Source organism: Petaurus breviceps, unplaced genomic scaffold (assembly GCF_028583685.1).
Source record: "Petaurus breviceps papuanus isolate PSGF00001 unplaced genomic scaffold, PetGlider_PUasm1.0 90977, whole genome shotgun sequence".
Lineage (NCBI taxonomy): Eukaryota > Metazoa > Chordata > Mammalia > Diprotodontia > Petauridae > Petaurus > Petaurus breviceps.
In genome coordinates, this window is record NW_027187391.1 from 46,590,644 (window position 1) to 46,613,056 (window position 22,413).

General features: G+C 37.6%; 2 protein-coding genes across 4 annotated transcripts in view; one reads left to right on the plus strand and one right to left on the minus strand.

Moving 5' to 3' along the window:
* Positions 1 to 912: 912 nt before the first annotated feature.
* On the minus strand, positions 913 to 22,352 carry QRSL1 (glutaminyl-tRNA amidotransferase subunit QRSL1). 3 transcript variants are annotated; one of them, XM_069077116.1, is made up of 11 exons: positions 22,213 to 22,352; positions 18,832 to 18,991; positions 18,061 to 18,159; positions 14,650 to 14,746; positions 13,478 to 13,654; positions 10,575 to 10,750; positions 10,340 to 10,452; positions 7,671 to 7,863; positions 6,431 to 6,548; positions 2,353 to 2,558; positions 913 to 1,317 (listed from the first exon to the last, which is right to left on the minus strand). In XM_069077116.1, the coding sequence occupies exons 1-11, from the start codon at positions 22,234 to 22,236 to the stop codon at positions 1,097 to 1,099; spliced, it is 1,584 nt and encodes a 527-aa protein (XP_068933217.1). In that variant the 5' UTR covers positions 22,237 to 22,352; the 3' UTR covers positions 913 to 1,096. The 3 variants fall into 3 exon arrangements, with proteins under 3 accessions (XP_068933217.1, XP_068933218.1, XP_068933219.1); XM_069077117.1 differs by lacking the exon at positions 22,213 to 22,352 and adding an exon at positions 22,004 to 22,176; XM_069077118.1 differs by lacking the exon at positions 22,213 to 22,352 and having other exon boundaries at positions 18,843 to 18,980.
* The window catches only part of RTN4IP1 (reticulon 4 interacting protein 1), a 66,921-nt gene continuing 66,742 nt past the window's right edge, over positions 22,235 to 22,413 (plus strand). The window contains exon 1 of the mRNA XM_069077120.1: positions 22,235 to 22,406. Coding sequence (XP_068933221.1) covers positions 22,235 to 22,406 — 172 coding nt within the window. The remainder of the gene's footprint in view (positions 22,407 to 22,413) is intronic.

The window sequence follows — 22,413 nt, forward strand, 5'->3', positions numbered from 1 at the left end:
TTTTTCACTTTGGTGAAGCCTGCCTTGTCAATTCTTCCCTCAGTTTTGATTTGCTTTTTTGTTTTGTTGTGTCTTATCAAAGAACTCATCTTACACTTGCAGTACCTTCTCATTTTAGAGCTGTCCTGCTCCAGCAGCTCTACTGCTAACAATTTCAGGATTTAATTAACTCAGACACAGAAACTATTTGCCACTTAAATTCCCAGACAGTGACTTGGCAGGATATGATCGACCAGGTTTGGGGTTAGTGATGGAAGACAAAGGAAAACAAATTAGGCATCATTTCATGGCAAGCAGGTATTATTATGTGAGACTAGAGAATGTTTCTCTTCTCTAATTCTAGATTCAAATTGCTAGCACTGATTAAGCAGGCATATAGCATCAACAGAGTTGATGTTCTTTGCAAAGTGATTACCCTTCATTTCAACTGATAAAAATATAAACAGATCATATGGAAGTTGGTTCCATCAAACTGGTTCTCTGAACTAATGTTTTCCTCGTAAGAATGACAAAATTTAATCTCTTAGATGAGACACCATTGCAGTATATGAGGAGTCAACATGGACAAGATGTGTTCTATATAACTTAAGGGATAGGATCAGTGTGATGCTTTAAGTTTACCATGCTTCACCCTGATAAGGGACATTCTCTCACAACTACAGACAAGCATGATAGTAAGGATGCTATAAGCCTTGGAAATTCATGGGGAACAACAAGCAGAGGAAAGACTGGGCACCCTAGACAACAACTCTCCCTGCTGCAGGGGCCTCATTCTTTTCTGTGCTTTTATTCTGATTTGCTCTGTCTCTCAGTAGCCGTACAACCTACTCAAACCTATGTCGACTGCCTCCTCTTATTCCCTATCTCTTTTTATTGCAGAGTGCTGAGAATATGGAGTGTACTCAATAAATGTTAACTAGTTGAAAAGTTTTTATTTACAATTTCTAAGTCCGTAATAACCAGAATTATGATGTTGAAAATAAATCCAATTCCAATCACTTAGTAAGATCACGTGACTTCTTAAAAGTCCATGCTTAATTATTTCCAGTATAAATACTTCCAAAGTCATTTTGAATTTGTACAAAAGTCTTCATCATTACCGTTTTAATGAAACCGAAGCCAATTTCTTATGTTGAGAGAAAGTTTGACAATTATCCATTAATTCTTGAAGCTGAATGACAGGAAACTGCACCTGTTCCTCAAACCATTTGGCAACAGTGAGAAGTTGTTGGTCACTAAATGCACGTCCAATCAACTGCAGTCCAACTGGCAAACCTTGACTGGAGAGGGCCATGGGTACGTTTACAGCTGGCAAACCTGAGCAGGAAGAAATAAGGGGTTGTTCTGTTTCATTTTTTTAAAGCTATTCTATGCCCCTAATTTCATTTTTAAAAATTGGGGGGGGGGGGGTCTTTGTTTTTAAAATCATCTTTTAGCCTCTTGAATGGACTCTGATTGAAATAAAAATGAAAAAAAAAATAAATACCCATCTCTTCCATTGTGGCCTCCGGAATATGTATTCTAGTGTTAACAGCTGCCCCTAATATTAAACCTTAGCTCTCTTCTCCTCTCAGAAATTAATATATATCTATGTATGTAAGGATATATATGCACACACATGAAGTAAACATACATATTATATGTTATGCATATATAGTATTTACATATACATGTATACTTACATACACATATACACACAGAATTTAACTTTCTATGTACACATCAGGAGGTAGTATGCTATGGAGTCCAGAGCGCTGCTTCTGGATGCAGAAGGCCCGAGATCAAATTTTGCCTCTGACATTTTACTACCTGGGTGACAGTGAGCAAGTCACTTCACTGTCCAGGGGGACCTTGGTTTTCTCATCTATAAGAGGAGACAGCTGAACCACACTGCAGTCCCTTCCAGTTTTATGACCATGATCCAATATTGCTTCTGCCAAACAGACTACATGCCTCTTGAGGGCAGGGGTTGTTTCTTTTTTGTCTTGTACTCTGAGCTCTGAAGATAACTTCTGGCACATAATTAGCTACTTAATAAATGCTTGCCGAGTTGAGTTGAGGATGATTTTAAAGGTTAAATCCCCCAAGAACTTTACTAGAAGTCTAATTTCCAGCTGGGAAAAAAATTAAAGTTGAAGTATTTCAGCTAGATTAGTTCCTGACTCAGTTGCCAAGTTACTTATTTACTTGACCACTGTCAATGATAAAATCTACTTTTTCTAAGGTAACAACATGCCTCACGCAGAAGGTGAGGACTAGGCTGAACATTCAAAGTTAAACCAAATTGGCTTGAACTGCAAGGTCAGTGGGCCTTAAGAAATCTGAGCACTGTTCCCCACCCCTTGGCCTCACCTGCCATATTTACACTCTGGGTAAAAATATCATCCTGCGCACTGCGGGTTCTGTTGTCTTCTTTGATGAACTCCAAGTATGGCAGTGCATCTCGAAGGGTGGTGGGAGTAAGCAAGATATCCACACCAGAATTAAAGACCTTCACAAAGTCATTAGCAATGAGTCGTCTCACTTTCTGTGCCTTCACAAAGTAATCATCATAGTTCCTGTGGGAAAACAGTTGACATTTTAGAGACATTTCATTCCTATACATATAGGTTTAAACTTCGCATTGGGGAAAACAAATCTTGGCTTTAGTGAGATGGTGTACCATCTACTTTACATGGGTATTCCAATTATTGAAAGTCAGTTTAGCACACGTTCTATGAACCAGGACTCACTACTGACCATCACCTAGATTCAGAATCTGAACATTTCAGCACTAGAAGAGATCCCAGAGAAGAGGGGCAGAGCTAGGTCTAGAACTCAGGGATCTCAGCTACAAGTCCAGCAATCTTTCTGCCACAACAAGCTGCCTCTCCTTTATAACATGATGGTCATTTCATGCTCATAATAATAACAAAGATGCTGCTGCAAAATCCTAGTGTCTGAGTCATAAGAGAAGGATTAAATTACATTCATTATACTTGTAACATATTTTACTGTATTTAATTTGTTTTTAAAACTGATAATCAACACATGATGTACGATATATACATTCATGGAGAACAACTCATTCCAAGATCATAGGACATGAGAGTTCACTGTACCTAAGCCCATGCCATTATGCAATATTTGTATCTTATAGGTAACCATATCCTGGTAGTAGGTAACTGCAATTAGCAGGAAATTAATATGAGAGACTAGAAGAAAAGGCAACAAAAAGAGACACACACACATCGAGGCAGAGAAGAAAGAGACAGACTGATGGAGAGACAGAGAGTATACTTCCAAACATATGCTGGACTACTGTTAGAAGGTTAGAGATTGTCTCCTCGAGAGTAGGGAGAATAGCTTCATTCCTTGGCACCCTAATCTCTGAATTCTCTTATCTCGAATTCCTTATATTTAACTTTATGTATATGTACACACACAAATGTGTATACACATACATTTGTATAGATGTAAACTTTTATAACTAGAAGGAAATTTAGAGATCATTTAGCTCAGGGTTCAGTTTTAAGATTCAGTGAACTGTTTATGTTTGAAAAGAAAATCTCAAGTAAGTCATAAATCTAGACATGGTACAGATTTTTGACTGATCAATTAAATAGCTTTTTAAGACAGGGGCAGGTAGGTGGTGCAGTGAATAGAGTACTGGCTCTGGAATCAGGAGGACCTGACTTCAAATCCAGTTTTAGACACTTCACACTGTGTGACCTTGGCTAAGTCACTTAACCCCAATTGTCTTCCCTTGCCCCCTCCAAAACAAAAAAGAACTGGATTTCTTAAAAAATGGATTATCACACAATTCTAAATATCACATTTAGTATTAGTCACTCAATTCTGTGAGCATATAATACAATTTTTCTTTTTGAGCATGCAATAATGTATGGAATTTGATGATTGAGTGACAAATTCAAAAGCCCAGTGCTAGCAGCACAAGGGAAAAATTCTAATATAACAGTCTGTTAAAAATATCTTGGTTAATCAACAAATTTAGTATTGAAAACAAAAGGACAATAAAATACAAATATGATCACTGTGAAACTATTCAAATCAACAACAGTGAGATGCCCAACTTGTTACCAGTACCATGTTAAAAGATGTAGAATAAAATGAATCTGATCTTTTGGCTACCCTAATCTTCAAGGTTTTTTTTTGTTTGTGTGAAGATTGAGAAGACCTGGTTTGACAGATACTTTTCTCCAGTAAAAGTTACAACGGTGGACCGAATCTATGCAATCACATATAAATCAATGAGAGACTAGAAGAAAAGGCAACAAAAAGAGACACACACACATCGAGGCAGAGAAGAAAGAGACAGACTGATGGAGAGGAAGAGTTCAATGTTCTCTACTGAATTTCATTCTAACAAAAAAATAAACCCCCAAAGAAAAGCATTATCATGGTGTCCTACACGTGTGTTTGGAAATGAATGGTGACACAAGTATATTAAACCAGTATAGCATCTTGAAAAGAACATTGAGCTAGAAGTCGGGAGCCATGGGTTCTATTGATATGGAGACCCTGAACATGCCACTTACCTTTTGGGGCCTGTGATTTCTCATCTAGAAAATGGGTATCATTATCTCTTCCTACATGTCTCACAGGATTGTGTGAGGATGAGGTCAATTAATATACTGCATGTGAAAATATTTTGTAAAGTGTGCAGCCCTATGCAAGTATAAGTATTATTGTCATTCAATCCCAGAGGCTACATAGAAAAACATTTGCAGTTGTCAGTTTTCAGTTGTAACAGGGATGATGTGTGCAAAGTTGATGATCACACTAAGATAATTTTAAAATCTGGATTCTTAAGGACATGCAGTTCTTTGATGACCTATTACATTTCTTCCTGTTTTGTATAAAAAGATAAGAAACAGGAGAAGTAACTAAACAGGGATTGAGATCTGCACAAAGCAAAATGCAAAGCTGTCTATGCTGACTCATAAATTGACTTTTAAGGTAAAAAGCAATTAGTCCTAAATTGGGATTAACTTCTAAGTCAGGTCCTTCTTCTTTCACCTTGCCAGAAGCACTTGATGTTTGTGGAACAGTACTTCAGCCCCAACTTTCTTCCATGCAACCTCATGGAATTTTTATGGGAAAAAAAATTCAGGTGACCAATGTACTGGGTCAATGTGTACTCTAAGACAAAGTTTAAAAACACTGAAAAAAAAAATCCCCTGTAAAAGTAGAACACTGTGATCAATTGAATAAAATTCTCTATGAGAAGCAATGTGACTTAGTGGATAGGGAGCTGACCCTGGAGCCAGGAAAACTGGGGTTCAAGTCCTGCCTGTGACACGCACTGGGTTTGTGACTCTGGCAAGTCTGGAGCCATGCTCCAGGTCACTCTCTAAGACTAAGAGCTGCAGCAGAGAAGATGATGATCTGCACTGTCGGACAGAACATCCTCACTAAGTATTACCCTGAACTTATGAAATTAGAGGTCCAATTCTTACCCCGGGTATAGTGCTTAGAAAATTGCTCAGTATCAATGTATTTTTTTTCTTTCAGCCAATTACTTCCAAGAATTTAACCAATGTTGAAAATATGGCCTTTATTTTGATATGGAAAAAGGTCAATGAGCATGTTGAGAAAAAAACATTCCTCATCATATGAAAAGACATTCAGGGGACCAGCTGCATTAAGAATCAGCCTGTGTCACTATGTAAACCAGCAGGGTTTTTTAACCTCTTTTACATATGGGGAGCCCTTTGGAAGTTTGGTAAAGCCAATGTACTTCTGAGAATAATGGTTTTAAATGTATAAAATGAAATACATAAGATTACAAAGAAAATGAATTATAATGAAATACTTCTCAAAATATTTTTAAAAAACTGAACAGAATATACATATCAAGGTACAAAACCTAGCAGGTCAAAGTAGTTGTCTTACCAACTTGAAGGTGGATGTACTCTAATCAGAAGGCCATGAATTAACTTGTACTGAAGACATCCTAAGTAGGCAGTATATTAATTAAGAGCTACTTCCTAAAAGGAATGATAAAGCAGCTTTTCTCAAAGCAGGAAAAAAGTATATTCCAATGACAATTTCTCCAAGGAGCACCAGTATCACCTTCCATTATAAGGGTGTATCAGGACTAGCTGATGTGGCACTAAGGCCTCAGAACATTTAAGATGAAAAAGCTTTGGGACCCCATTTAGCTTTTACCAGTTATATGCATATTTGGAATTTCTGCATAACTGAGAAGAGATATAAGCAGGCTTTTTCTAACTTAAAAAAAGAAAGAGCACACAACTGCAACTTTCTATTCTTAAAATTAACTAAGACTTTGCATTTTCAGATCTGATAAAACATCTTAACTTGCATAAAAAGTCATAAAAATCCATGGCATTATTTTACTCTTGAAAGTTAATCAATAACAGAAACTTAAAAAAAAGTTTCTTCCCAAAGCGGTTAGCTGTCTTACTCTTTCAATAAGAAAAAATTTCCTGAGAGAATCCGTCCTCTTACGACATCATTGAACCCTTCCCGTCTTGTTGCAGCATACATGGCCTCAGTAGACACATTTACATCACACCGGTGGCCTACAAATCAAACGTACAAAATAAGCCTTAATTCCTTGTATATTATAAAGGAATTTTCTCTATATTGTAGTAAATGATCAGCAGGAAAAAAAAAGAACCTACAAGACCATTCTCCATCTGCTTTGTTGGAAAACATTGTTCTCTTTGACTTGTAAGGTCTTTGAGGGCAGGGACTGTCTTCTGGCTCTCTTTGTATCCCCAGCACTTAGCAAGCCCTGGTACACAGTAGGTACTTAATAATGCTTGCTGACTGAATTGCTCCATATGAGAAGACAAATTTTGGTTAAACACTAGGCCAAGATTCATACCTTTGGCAGTTACTGAAGACTATATTCTCAGTGATTTTTCATCTTTGGGCGCCCTATGAGAAAATGACTGGTCTCCAAATAGGGCCAAGAATAAGAAGCCAACCAAGAAATGGATTTTCATTGCAGTGACAGTGTAAAAATTCACTAATTTACTGTCATTCTACCATTAACACTTATAATTTTATGTATGTGTCCACACACACACACACACAAATGGAGACAAAGCAAACATCTATCAATTAGGGATAGAAAACTTGTGGTTCAAAGATCTAAAGGAATATTACTGTGCTGGAAGAAATGACAAATATCAAGAATTCAGAGAAACATGAGAAGACATATAAACTGATGTAAAATAAAGTTTTTGAAAAAGCAGGAAAACAATACACATAATGACTACAATAATGCAAAAAGAAAGAATAACAATAACAAAACAACCAAAACTGATTACTGTGAAATTATAATGACCAAGCTTGGCCCCAAATAAAAGATCAGAGAAGCTACCTCCCCCAGCTTGTTTTCAGAAGTAGGATGTGGTACAGTACATAGAATATTAGACTTATACAATAAAATGGTTGGTTTTGCTGAACTTTCCCTCCCCCCACCTTGCTTTTATTCTTTACTATTAAGAGAAGGGGGAAAAAGGGAAACATTTGGGAATGTAGGTGATATGAAAATAAAAGATATCCATAAAAACTGTTTTAAAAAATAATTACATACATACAACAGACAGGAAGTATTTTTGCTACTACTGAATAAGTAAATCTTTAACTATTTGAATAAGACAATTTTGGAATCCAAAGAAAAGTGGCCTTACCATATTCAAGCCCATCAAATCTTGCCATATTTGATGCTACTTCTGCTGTGCATAAAACATGATAGCAAACAATTGAGTAACTGGTATGGGGTAGGGACACTTCCACTACTTTGGCCCCCTTAGATGCAAAAAGGTCAGCAGCTTTAGACCAAAGGGCTTGCATTTCACTTGTCAATCCTGGTGCATTATATTCCTTATAGAAAAAAGAAAGTCAATATGAGGCTGACCACCTGTACAAATGTATGTGGGTTTGGTTCCCATGACCTTTGATAATAAATGAGAAGAAAAACATTTGCAACACAACTGAACAAAATGCTAAGTGACTGTTTGCTAAGGAGTATATACATTTTTATAAGAATTTCTAGGAAGCTCACATTACAATGATCTCTCCCTTTTTTTAAGGGACTTCATTGTATTTTTACCACTAATTTATTTCACAACACTTTTAGATGTTATATACCAGTATCATCATCTACAGTTTCCAGATTAGGAAATGAAGGCCCAAAGAAATACAATGATATAGTTACACAGTGAAGCCCCAAAATCAATTATTTAGAATTCAGAGCTAAAAGCCTCTAATAGTCATTTTAGTGGTCTATATTCTTTGATGATAAATCAAAAACATTTTTAGGTGAGGTGTCAAAAACACACTTTAGCTAAGTACATTTGAAAGAAAAATTACTATGATATGGAAGCCCTCATCTGAACAAGACATTCTTATTCATTTAACATCTGAGTATCAGAAGAAGAGTATTAATGAGAATAGTGTGGCAGAGTGGTTAGTACCATCTATTGTCTGTGTTAAGCCACTGAAGCTCTTCACATAACTCTTTACGATTATTTATTACAAGAGATTTGCTGATCTTCAGTAATAGAGGGACATTACATACTAAGGAGTTTCCTGTGATAAAACCATCAGGGACAAACCAAAAAAAAAAAAAAAGTAGAATGACTGTTCTTTTCTTTTCCCTGTACTTTCATTCTCCTGTGGGTGTCTCTATCATCTCTGTGTAGATGACTTCCATATCCATCTATCTAGCCCCAGGCTTCCCACCCCCAGCTTCAGTCCTGTATCACCAATTTTCTATTGGATATTTCAAACCGGATGGCTGTCCCCAAGACATCTTAAACTCAACATGTTCCAAACTGAACTCATTATTTTTTTCTCATGAAACCTTTCCTCTTCCAAACTTCCCTGTTTCTGTTGAAGGTACCAGCTTCCTTTCAGTTTCCAAGGTTTGTAACCCTGGCATTATTAGGACTCCTTAGTCTCCCAATTAGCAGCTAAATCTTCTCATTTCTACTGTTGCAACATCTTTCCCATTTGACTCCTTTCCACTTCCAGAGCTGCCATCTTAGTTCAGGCCCCTATCACCTCTTAATGGATAGCAGTCTCTGAATTGCTATCCCTGTCTTAAATCTCTCCCCATTCCAGCCTATCCTACATGCTGCTATAAAAAAAGCATGTAACTTCAAAAGCAAATCTAACCATATGATGCCCCCTACTCAACCAACTTCAGTGGCTTCCTATTGCCTCTAGGATAAAATATACCCTTCTTTGTTTAAGCTTTTAAAGGCTTATATAACCTGGACCCTACCTATCTTTCCAGCCTCACTGGATAATCATCGCCCTCTTGCACAAAATCCAGGCAGACTCACTTCTGTTTCTCCACCACAATACCCCACCTTCCATCTCTGGGCCTCTGCACTGGTCATTTCCCATTCCTGAGGTGCATTACCTCCTTACCTCTGCCTCATCCCTTCTAAGATGGAACTCAGAACATCTTCTGCAGGAAATCTTTCCTCATCCCCTCAACTGCTAGTGTTCTCCCTTCCAAACTCTCTTATACTTAACTATTTTATAGTTGGATACATTACTCTTATATTCATGCTGCATGTATATATATGTGTGTATATATATATACATATATATACATACACACATACATATACATACACGTGTGTATATTATATATGTATATGTGTATGTATGTATATATTTATGTTACTTACTGTCTCCCCCATTAAAATTTAAGTTCATTGTGAGGAGGGCTAGGATCATATTTCCGGAGCATTCAGTCTAAAAAAGTTAAGGCTTTGAATTTCACTTGGTTTATATAGGTATACAGATCATGCATACCTATATTCATTTTCATATATGAATACTTCTAATGCTATGGCATGGTGGTTCTCAACCTGTGGGCTGAGGACCCCTGGAGGGCTGCAGAATAGTCGCAAAGAGTCGAAAAATTCATAATCACAGCAAGAATTGTCATTTTAATTTTTATTTAGTTCCATCCAAATATGTATTAATGATTTAGTAATAATCAAAAAGCTAACATACCTTCTGTAGAATGAATAACTGTCTCAAACATGAATCTTGCTATTTTTCAAATATAAATAAATGCTACTGTCATCTAATAAAATACAAAGTTATTTAAATGAACTGTCAAATTCATGATTTCTTTGTGAAACAGATATTTTCTCAAAAAATGAAGACTAATAATACAACTAATATCATGTGGGAGTCCTCAGAATATTTTTATTTAAAAAGAAATCTTTTAACTAGAAAAGCCTGGGAATTGGTGCTATAATATAATTCTTATAAAAAGCCTATAAAAATTCTGCTTTGATGGTACTTCCCTAAAATAAGGAGCTAGAAAAGTTACCTTTGGTATTCCTATACATAACTTGCTGACATCTCTCAAAATGGGAAGTATAAATGGTCCCACAGGGTCTTGAATTGTGGTAGAATCTTTTGGATCATGCCCAGCCAGTACACCTGAAAAAAGGATATAATGCTAATATGTAACAGAGAAAAAAAATGCATTGCAATGTAGAATGTACTTGGTTTTGAACTACATGAAATTATATATAGATGGGTGTGTGTGTATTTATAAATACCCAACACAATTGCTGCATCATCCACACATCTGGTTAAGATTCCTGGAACATCCATCGAATTCACCAGTGGAATGAGACCATATCGGGAAACTAATCCATAGGTCGGCTTTAAACCAACAAGCCCACACAGAGCAGCTGGGTTTCTTGTTGAACCTCCTGTGTCTGATCCCAAAGCCCTGAGATTTAAGCAGTCCTCAGTGAGAAGATGTAGCTTTTAAATATACCTAAAATATACCTATTTTAAAAGAAAATTCAGAGAGACCTTTAAAAGAAAAAGATCACAATAACAAAAAATTTTAAAGGCAGATAACGTTTTATTGTGAAATTTTTGATATTCAATCTGAAGTTTTTCTGGGTCCTTGCTTTTATGTATTGATTCTGATTTGATAGATTTGAATTTCCAAGGTAATGCTGATGAGACATGCTCACCGCTACTAACAATAACAAAGGCATTTATTTGCTCACTAAAGAAAATTTAAAATTTATTTTTTATCCTTACTGAATCGATTTAAGATACAAAATAAAAATATTCCTTTCACATTTCAAGATATTTTCTAGACTATCTTCCCTCATGGAAATCACTGACAGCTATGCAAGATGATAAAAATATAATTCAGGAGGAATTACGTCAAGGAGCCAAGATTTTTCTCTAAGGATCAAAAAAGAAAAAAAAAAGGATGAGATCTTCTAGAAGAGGATAAAAGTAGTGTAAGGGAAAAATATCCAATTCTATTGTGCTAACCTGTAAGATATTATGAACCACAAAATTCCAACAAATAAACCAAAGCATGGTTTTCATTTGATTACTACAATTCCATAGGAACTGAAAATAACCACTCACCCACAAAAAGTCTACTGAATATATTTCTTTAAAAAAAAAAAAAAGGTAATTCAATGGTTACAATACTGTCAGAAAAAAATAACTCATCAACCTTAGCAAATTGCAAAAAAAAAAAATACACTGAATTTGATTAAGGTGAGATGATCAACAATCAACAAACCTAACTAAATAAAGTGAGAGGTAAACCTAAATAATGAAAGTTGCCGATTTTTCTTAGGGTAGAAAGAACTTCAAAGAACATTCCTTAAAACATAAAAAAGCAAATAAGTAGCAAAATAAGAAGAGTAAAATGAATGCCCTATGATGAGCACACCTGTTCCTGAAAACCTCACAAAAGCTCTGCAAGTTGTTTTTTTTTTAGTTGTAGGTTTGTGAAATCACTAAAATATATCTAAAATGATTTTAAAGAATTTATTTGCAAGTCCTGACTGAGGTATGGTACAATTAAAATATCATATTTACATACATACATATGCAAAGTATATGTATTGATATCAGAATCAAATCATATACAAATACAGATCCCAAAAGCATTAGTTCAATTTTAAGATACTGAAACTTAATATATATAAGATTTAAATACTACAAATAAGCTACTATATCAACTATAAATTTCAGAGGACCAAAGGAAAAACCATCATTATTAGCACAGCTTTATCAGATATACAAATTCAGAGTATGTGGATTCCAGGATCTCTATTTACAATCAAGTCTGTGTTCACAACAACCACAAAATATGATATCAGCTTCTGTTTAGGTGAATTACTTTATTCTGATACATCATGAGGATCACAGTAGTTGGCACTGGACCATGACCTAGGAGGTCTTCTAGTCCAAATCCTGTTTTACAGGAGAGAAATTGAAGCTCAAGAGTTTAAATAAGTTTTTCAAGGCCATACAGGCAGAAAAGGGCAAAGGAAGGATCCAAGCCAAGGCGGTCATCCAGGGGCCATCAGTGGTCTTTCTAATGCACCATGCTGCCTTTCTCATCTTTCTCTATTGTTCTTTCTTCCCTAACTTGGTGGCTTAGCCCATGATTACTTCTCCACCTCCACCAGAGCAGCCTTTTTATACTGGAAATACCTCCAGCCCTATGGCCTCAGCCTCCCATTGGTTAGTTTCCTTCCTAGAACCTCCACTTGAGAAAGTAACCACACCAAGCTCACTGCAAAGGACAGCTCAGTCCATGACTCTCAAGACTGCTTTCTACCTTGCCTCTCCCCTTCAGCCTTCCACCCAACTTTCAGCAACCTCTTGGAAGAGAAGGGAAAGAGAATAAGCATTTATATAGTACTTAGTAAATGCCACGCACTATGATAAGTGCTTTACATTATTATGTCATTTGATTCTCACAACCACCCTCAGAGCTGGGTGTTAGTACTGCCATTGTACAGAGGAGGAAACTAAGGAAAAAGAGGTTAAGTGACTTGTCCAGGGTCACACGGCCAGTAATCATCTGAAACCACGTTTGAACTCAGGTCGTCCTGACTCCAGATCCAGTGCTCTATCCTCGGAGCAACCTAGCTGCCTCTAATGTGTTACCTTCTTCCATCAGAATGTAAGCTCCTTTAGGGCAGGGACTATCTTTATTTTTTGTTTGTATTTGTACTAGCAAATGTGTCAGCACAATGCCTGGCACAAAGTAAATGCTTAATAAATGCTCATCTGTATTCCATAGACCTCTCTTTCCCTCCTCCTCCCTCTTTCACCCTTTATTTTTTAAAGAACAAAGCAAGACACTATACAGAAACTTTAATTGTTGTCATCAAATTCCCATAGATAAAATATCAAAATAAGTTTACCCATTGTCATTTTGATTTTTTTAAATTGCATTATCAGGATTTCCGACAAAAAGATTGAAACCTGAAAAACCTATCTGTATACAGGTACTAATATAATACAATAGGTTCCTGGAAGAAATACCATGTCTTGACTTTTTGTGGCACTTTAGTATGAACTATTACTTTTAGGTTTCATATATGGCTTCTGGCTTTATCTATATCAAGAAAAAAGTTGCTCCTGGCTGGGTCTTAACGTAAAATATTGAAGAGAAAAATCTTACGCAAAGCACGTGAAGGCAGATACAGCAGCGGCACTGCCCCCAGAGCTGCCTCCGGTTATTAACCAATTTGAATCTTCATCCGCGCTGTGATGGTTCTGCTTTCTCTTTTCTCTGTATTGCTTTGAATAACTCCAGGGGTTTCTAACTGGCCCAAATATACCATCTGTGCTTCCAGATCTAAGGCAAAATAGTCAAGCAAGATTAAAGCACACATATCTGTGGATTCACAGAGAATTTTCCTCTTCTCCTGAGTTGTTTCTTCCCACTCATCTAGCTACTGGAAATCTAGTGGTGTTTGAATGGAAAAGGTGGAACCCTGTTCTGATGTAAGGAAAGAGGCAAACAGGCCTACACCCTATTCCCACAATCATCCCCAACAACTAAAGGAGAAATCACTTACAAACCAAGGAGGACTGTTTCAAAGGACAATAAGTCACCTCTTCTGAACACAAGTGACAAGAAAAGAGCCCTTAAGTTGACCACCGAGAGACCAAAATTTTAAGGAGAACCTGCTCTTAGGACACCTATAGCAATCTACTATTGATCAAACTCCTGCAAAATGGGAAAAGCCTGCTGGAGATGGTACAAAGAGAGCTTTCCTCTTCAAGTCATTAAAAAGGGGTAACTTGGAATTCTTAATGTTCCTGCCTCTCAAAGCAATGTTTTTTTTAAACTACTGAAATACTGAAAAGCAGCGCCTATGAAACCAATGTCAGTTCAGTGTATAATAATTCATATTTACATGGGGCCTTAAGGTATTAGGGTGCTTTCCTAACAACTAGAACTGTTACCCCACCCAACCTCCCTACTCCCCAGGCTCTTTGGAGAACAGCAAATTTGGTCTCAGAAAAGAAACTTGCCGCAAGTTGCATACCTGGCAGCTGTCAGAGGCACAATTTTAATCTAGGCCTTCTGACTCGAAGTCCAATGACCTTTCCATTTTGATTTGCTACTTATATACAGAATTAATCATATAATCATGAGCTGTTGGTCCTGCTAGATGAAAGGTGATTACAATAATTTCATCTGCCATATTTCACTTGTGAAATAAAAACCACCGGCATTGAACACATCTCAAGAGATCTTTCACCTAACTAAAGTGGGACTCTATTCACTTAGTTGGAGTAAAGATAACAAGATAAAGTAAACAAGGGCCATTTGATGTTACTTACCCCATAGCAAACTCATCCAAATTTGTTTTTCCTAGAAGAATAGCCCCCTGATCCAATAACTTCTGAACCACTGTAGCATTATAAGGAGGTATGTAGCCTGAAAAATAAAGTGTCAGCTCTGTTTTTGACAGAACAGTAAACAAGGTTTTTCACTTTCATTAATTAATACACTTGAAGTAGCAAATCCTTTACATTTTTTAACTTCTAGCTTGGTCAGAACCTTGTTGGCCCTAGAGTTTCCACCATGCTACTCTATGTATACTTGCATATCCTCCCAAAGATCTCTTATATATGTGTAATTTTATAAAGTTTTTGTGTGATGCTTAATGATTTTCAGGATTCCTTTAAAATGTACAGCAATAGAGACCAATAAATCAGATAATATAACAAAATAAGGTCAAAATGGTTGGGTGACTTAGACATAAAGAATGATAACCATAAGTAAATATGGGGAGTGTGGAACATTTTATCTGTCAGATCTATGGATACGGGAAGAGTTTATGACCAAATACAAGACAGAGAGAGGATCATAGGAAGTAAAAATTTTGATCGCATGAAATTAAAAAGGGTTTACACAAACAAAACCAATGCAGTCAAAATTAGAAGGAAATGGGGGAAAATAGTTTTTTTTTTTTTTACAGAAAACTTCTCTGACAAAGGCCTCACAGGGACTAAGTCAAATTTATAAAAATATGAGCCATTCCCCAACTGATAAATGGTCAAATAACATGAACAGGCAGTCTTCAGATGAAGAAATCAAAGCTATCTATAGTCATATGAAAAAATGCTCTAAATTACTACTGATTAGAAAAATGCAAACTATGAGATACCACCCCAAACCTATCAGATTGGTTAACATGACAGAAAAGGGAAATGATAAATATTGGAGGGGATGTGGAAAAATAGGGATACTAATGCACTAATGTAGAGTTGTGAACTGGTCTAACCCTTCTGGAGAACAGTCTGGAACCATATGCCCAAAAGGGCTATAAAACTCTGCATACCTTTTGACCCAGCAATATCGCTACTATGTCTATATCTTAAAAAGATCAAAGAAAAAAGGTAAAAGGACCTATCTGTACAAAAATATGTATAGCAGCTCTTTTTGTGTGACAAAGAATTGTAAATGGAGGGGATGCCCATCAATTGCGGAATGGCTGAACAAGAGTTGTGGTACATAACTGTAATGGAATACCACTGTGTTATAAGAAAATGATGAGGGAGATGATTTCAGAAAAACGTGGAAGACCTATATGAATTGATGCAGAGTGAAGTGAGCTGAATCAAATCAATGTAGAGAATAACAGCAAGATTGTAACATGATCAACTATGAAAGACTTAATTAGCTACTCTGACCATATAATGATCCAAGACAATTTGCAAAAGACTCTTGATGAAGAATGAGATCCATCATCTCCAGGGAGAGAACTGACAAATTCTGAGTACAAATCGAAGCATAATTTTTTTACTTTATTTTTCTTCCCTTTTTTTTTGGCAACATGGCTACAATGGAAATAGGTCTCACATGATTTCATATGTATAAATGAAATTATACTGCTTGTCTTCTCAAGGGTTTAGGGAAGGGGTGAAGGGGGGAATTTGGAATGCAAAATTTTTTTTTATAAAAAGGTCAAAAGTAAATAAAATTTTTAAAATTCACAAAGCTTTATTCTACAGTTACATTTTAAGTGATTCCCCCACCCTCACCAAATGAGGGTAATTCCAGTGACCATTCCCTTCCAAAGGCAGGGGATCTTCACTGGTCATAGTGGCAGTCCCTCCCCTCTCCATGCACAACTGCTAAATAGATGTTCCTAAAACAAAGATCTGACTGGTGTCATTTCCCCTGTTCAAATACCTTCAGTGGCTCCCTGTGGCTTCTAGAATAAAACACAAAATACTCAACTTGGAATTTAAAACCTTACAATATAACTTTTCTGGGACCCCCCCCCCCCAATATTATTCCCTTTTACCTATTCTTCCAGGTCAAACTGACCTGTTTTCCATACATGACATTCCCTCCTCCATATATGTATCTTTGTTCATGGAGGTTATCTTTCCATGTCTGGAAAGCGCTTCCTCAACTATGACCCTCAGATTTTCTAGCTTCCTTCAAAGCACTGATACTCTAGGAGCCTTTCCTGATGCTCCCAGATACTGGCTTTCTCTGTCTTAAAATTACTTTATTTATATCAGTATACACAGGATCATAGATTTAGAGCTGGAAGAAACCTCAAAAATCATCTAGTTCAACTCCTTCATTTTACAGATGAGGCTCTGGGCCCAGTGGTTCCACATTGTAATATTATGTAAATTCCCTGATGACAGGATCTATTTCATATTAGATTCTGTCTCTACAGCAGCTAGTAGAGTGCCTTGCACACAGTAGGCACATAACAGTTGTTGAACTGAACTGAAAAATGACCAACAGTTAAACAGGTAGTCATGGACCAGACAAAAGACAAACCCGAGATCATCTCTCCTTGTTTAACCTACCAAGCCTATCACTCAGTTACCTAGCATGTCTTTTTTATTTCTAGATCTCCCAACCTTCCTCTTAGTTACATTTCCCCCAATCACAAACATTAGTGGATCTGTCTCATTCTTGTGAACCTGGCTGAACCAAGTGCCTCAAGATACTCTATCTTATGTAGGGAGACAACTCAGTAAATAAATACCAACCAGTCATCAGATGCTAATGATTGATAGCAATGTCCTTCAGAGGAAGGTAAGGATCATAAATCTAGATCTAGGAGAAGTTGCAGATGCCATGTAGTATAACCCTCTCTGAGGCCCAGAGAAGTGAAGCCCAAGGTGTCACAAATAGAAAAAGGCAGAGGTGGAATCTGAGCCCAGGTTCTCTAACTGCAAAGCCTTCGTGTTCTCCACTATACCATGCTGCCTCTCCTGAGGCACTAAGAACTTAAGTGACTTGCTCACAGTCACTTAGCCAGAGGTAGGACTTGAATCCAAGTTTTCCTGATTCTAAGGCCAGCTCTCTAGCCACTGTACCAAGAAAACCCATTCTTCATTTATTCTCACTTTATAGATGAGGCATGAGGCCAAGAGAAATTACTGCATGTATGAAATGTTCCTGTGAGTACCTGTGGTAATCAGAAAGAAAAACTCAGCCCCAAAGTCACTAAACAACACTTAATTCATTAGGCCTGTGAAAGATAAAACAATTTTCATTTTGAAAGGGTAATCATTAAAAAAAATACTAGTTTAGATACTAGAAGATGAATATTATGGAATTATTTCCTAGAATATGAACTAATTCTGAGGGTAATTTTATTTTGAACTTGAAAAGTTCCCCAAGAATTAGAATCAATGCTTCATAAAGTTCTCAAGGTACCCCCCAGGACTATGTTCAATATGTTAAGAACTTGAATCCTGTGAGATGTAGTTTACCTTTTAGCATATTGGACGCACATGTTGTTTCAATGCCAGCAGTGCTAAAGTTGTCTTTTACAGCAATGGGAATTCCATCTAAAATTCCAAGGGCCTGACCTGTGTTTGAAGCCAGGAAAATGACAAAGAAGAGACAGCTCAAAATAAAAAAGTACATTCACCCTAGCTGTTGCTATGATGTGTCTCTCACCTCCTTCTATAGTCTTAGTTCAGAGAGTTACAAATTATCTGAGATCTTCCCACAAGTGTCCCCTTGTGTCTGGAAGGCTCTCTCACCCTTCATCTCCTCTGATTGAAACTCTGGATCCCTTTGAGCCTCAATCCAGGTAATCCCCCACCTCCCCAAGCCTTTCCCCAATTATTCCAGGTGTTAGGCATGACTCTCACCTCTCTAGTGTCTTTGTACAATACTTTTTGGTGCAAGGATCATTCTCCCACAGGAGACTGCAAACTCCTCAACGGCAAGAATTATTTTATTTCTGCCTTCATACCGTCAGTGCCTAGCACAGTGACTGGCACCTGGAAAGTGCTTAATAAATGTCTGCTACATAGACTAACCACAGTCTCTGTCATAAAAACACTTAATTTAATTTCAAATGAAAATTGTAAAAGTTGAATATTCCAAATCATATATTTACTATTATCAGTTTATTATTTTTCATGTCAATTTGATCAAATGTGAACATGTTATTTTAAAAGAATCACTTCCCAAATGCTAATCTAATTAACTTATTCCAGGAAAGCAACAATAAACACTTGAAAGTAATTTACCTTTCTCATACCTCTTTTCTGATTCTTCAGCTTGCTTCAAGGCTTTCTCTTCTGCTATGGTAATATAAGCATTAAGAAATCTGGTTTCCCTGATAAGGGAGAGGCATTTTTGACAGAGCTCCATTGGATTGACTTGGCCTTGTTTCAGTGCAGCAGAAACCTGCAATATTTTCAATTTAATTAACTTAAAGTGTACATACAGAGTATAGGTACTTATGTTGTACTAGGAGTAAAAGGTAACAAGAAAACATAAGTTTTTCCCTCAAGGAGCTTACACTCTAGTCCAAATCAGGCAAACAAATCCACTTGTAGTATAATTAACTATGCAAGCATCTGGCAGCAGCATGACTTCATTCAAAGAGCCTTGTGCTACAAGGTCCTTAGGGAGATACATGTAGATAAGAAAGAGCCCCCCTCATATTTGTGGAACTGACTATATGCGGAAAACACAGAACATTATAATAATATTATTATGTAATCTATTATATTCAAACGATGAAATAATCAGTTTCAGAGTTGGAAGGGACCTCACAGCTGCAACCAAATCATACCTGCAAAAGCGCTATACAACATTCACAGATCATCCAGCTTGAACTTCTAGCATGCAACAGGGCTGGGAAACCTGTGGCCCTTTAGGTCCTCAAATGTGGCCTTTGACTGAATCCAAACTTCACAGAACAAATCCCCTTAATAAAAGGATCTGTCTTGTGAAGTTTGGATTCAGTAAAAAGGCCGCACCCAAGGACCTAGAAGGCTACACGTTGCCTTCAGGATGCAAGTTGCATAGATAGCACCAGGGCAGTTCAGTCCTTTTACTGTTTTTTGTTTCTCCCCCCTCATACTGAGCTGAAATCTATCTTTAATGTAATTTTCCAATTCTGCCTTCTGGAGAAGCTAATGAGTGAGCAAGGCAGACATTTTTAATTATTTTTCTAGCTGTATGAACTGTGCCCATCCCTTCACACCATTTCATGTTCCCCTTGTGCCTAAAAGCTCACAGAATCTTCAAGAAACCAGGCAGGTGGGCAAATGTGTGGCTAGGAAGGAGCAGACAGGCTAACAAAGGAAGCCAGCCAATGACACTATCAGTGACGCTCCAGATTCTGGTCTAGTGATTAGGACTATGACTTTTAATGTCATGACACAGCTTCCCTTTCTGGGCAGTGAAAAGTACAGCTGAATTGACTGAAGAAGTCAATTCTTATCTTTGAAAGGCTGTTATCTCTCATATCATATCTTGACAGTTCAATTCCTACTCCTTATGATAGCACACACAACTGTGTGCCATGGGCAAATCACTTAGCCTCTTCACCTCAGTTCCCTTATCTGTAAGATGGGAATAATAATACTTGTATTGCCTGCTTCACAACGTTGTTTTGAAGTATAAATAAGAAACTGGAACTGGGAAAACACTTTTCTCGTTGAAACAATGTTATAAATATGGAGGGAGGACCCTAGATTAGTACCAGAAAGCTGGGCCAAAACTAAACCCATAATGTCATATTTTGATACATTTCTAGTCCCTGTTGTGGGTGCCAGGAGCACGCATAGGTCTATGCAATACAGGAAGGAGGAAAAATTTAGTCTCCCTGTCCTGAAGCCCTAAATAAAAGTTTGAAATAGGTGGTTTGACTTTGAAATCCTAACTCCCCTTTTATATCCTGAAGGCCCAGAGCTGAGGGGGTAAAAACCAAAAAGTAGCTAAGCCAGTTCTGCCTGGCAGTGTGTCCTTGATGTTAGTTTCCCCAAGTTGCTCCCAATTTTCACTTTCTTCCCTTTTCTCTAGTTATGAGCCTAGATTTCATAAAAGGGCCATTTCCCCCTCCCAGAATCATAGATAATCTCAGAGGGAAGGCACTGGCATTGAGGGGATTGGGCATTTTCCAAACTGCTTTAAAATTTGCAAAGTATTTTACCATACTTGAGATTCATAGCAATCCTGAAAGGTATCAATCAACCAGAATTTATCAAGTGCTCACATGCTGGGCACTGTGCTAAGCACTGTGGGGTACCAACATAAAAATAAGATATCCCCTATAATTGCTATAGGTACATATATATGTATACATAAACACACATGTAGATACATCTATGCTACACTACATTTGCTATGCATGTATTTGGTATATATGCTTAATTGTGCACCAAGAGAAGATAAACTCCATGAAAAAAAACTGATTCTTTCTTTTTTTAATTTCTAGACACTTAGAAAATGACTCAATTCTCTCCATGAAGTTATTTATCTTTGCTTGGTGCACAATTAAGTACATATACTAAATATATAAATAGCAAATACAGTAAAATATTATAGACAAATATGTTACTATATTATCTATAATAATTTATGTATGTTATAGTAATATATAAATATTTTCTTGTTGTTTGGTCATGTCTGAGTCATGACCCCATTTGAGATTTTCTTGGCAGAACTATTGAAGTGGCTTGCAATTTTCTTCTCCAGCTCATTTTATAGATGAGGAAACTGAGGCAAACAGGGTTAAATGACTTGCCCAGGGTCACACTATAAGTGTCTTAGAGGCCAGATTTTAATTCAGAAAGAAAAGTTTTCCTTACTCCAGACCCAGCACTCTATGCACTGTGCCACCTAGTTGCCTGGAATATATAAATAATAAACATATATATGCTATATATGACCATATGTAACATATAACAAAATATATAATAAATATTATCTATTCTATGTAATAAATGTATTATCGATCCAATTTTTCAAATGGGTAAAACAAGCTCAAAGACACCTTCTGCATGTCTCCTTGCATAAAGTGAGATTTTGGTTGAAACTTGAAGCAAGTTAATAGGACACAAAGCCGGCGATTAATAGGCACTAGCTGACTAACATATGATTAATTCCAGTTGATTGACTTAAAGGATGACAGGTTGAACAGGAAGAGACAACGGCTGAGCACGGCGATCCTTTGACAAAGGAAGACCAGGAGTGCCAGGGAGGTTAATGACTTGTCCAAGACCACACAGTGGCAACGTAGTACAGGTGGCAGCAACGGGAAATGAGAGGTTCTACAAGCTTAAGTGATTATTTGTATGACCCACATGTCTCCAAAGCGAGGAACCAGGAACGTGGGTGCTTTTGGAAGGTCACATAAGACACCTCCCCTCCCCCACCCCTACATTAAAAAGCCGCCCTAACCCTGACCTAAAGAGCTCTGCACCGCACCGGCCTGATGCACACACACTTCGAGACAAAGCCGGGCCCGAGAACGCTACGCAACGGCGACACCGCAGGCCACCTCCCCGAGGCTGCCCAGGGCCCATCGGGCCGGGGTGCGCGGACTGTGGCGCCCCACGCCATGCCAGTGACTGCCCGGGAGCTGGTCCCTCCCCCAGCAGGCCGGTGACACTCACTTCTCGGAGGCTGAGACCTAGCATGGTGCTGCTCCCTCCGGGCTTGGCCGCCCGGTCCCCGTTACCCTGCCGAGAAGCCTCAGAGCAAAAGAGCGGCGGAGGGGGAAAAGGTCAAGGGCCGCCGCTTGCCGGAGTTACATGGGCGCGGCCATCTTGGATCTGTCTCCTCGCACCCCTCAGCGTCGAGCGCCCCGGTTGGTC

Coding starts and splice junctions, on each gene's coding strand:
- QRSL1 (XM_069077116.1), bottom strand. CDS start 22,236: ATGCTAGGTCTCAGCCTCCGAGAA. Junction 14,747..18,060: donor TGCGTCCAATATGCTAAAAG/GTAAACTACATC, acceptor TTTATTTTTCAG/GCTACATACCTCCTTATAAT. Junction 10,751..13,477: donor TCTGCCTTCACGTGCTTTGC/GTAAGATTTTTC, acceptor CTTAAATCTCAG/GGCTTTGGGATCAGACACAG.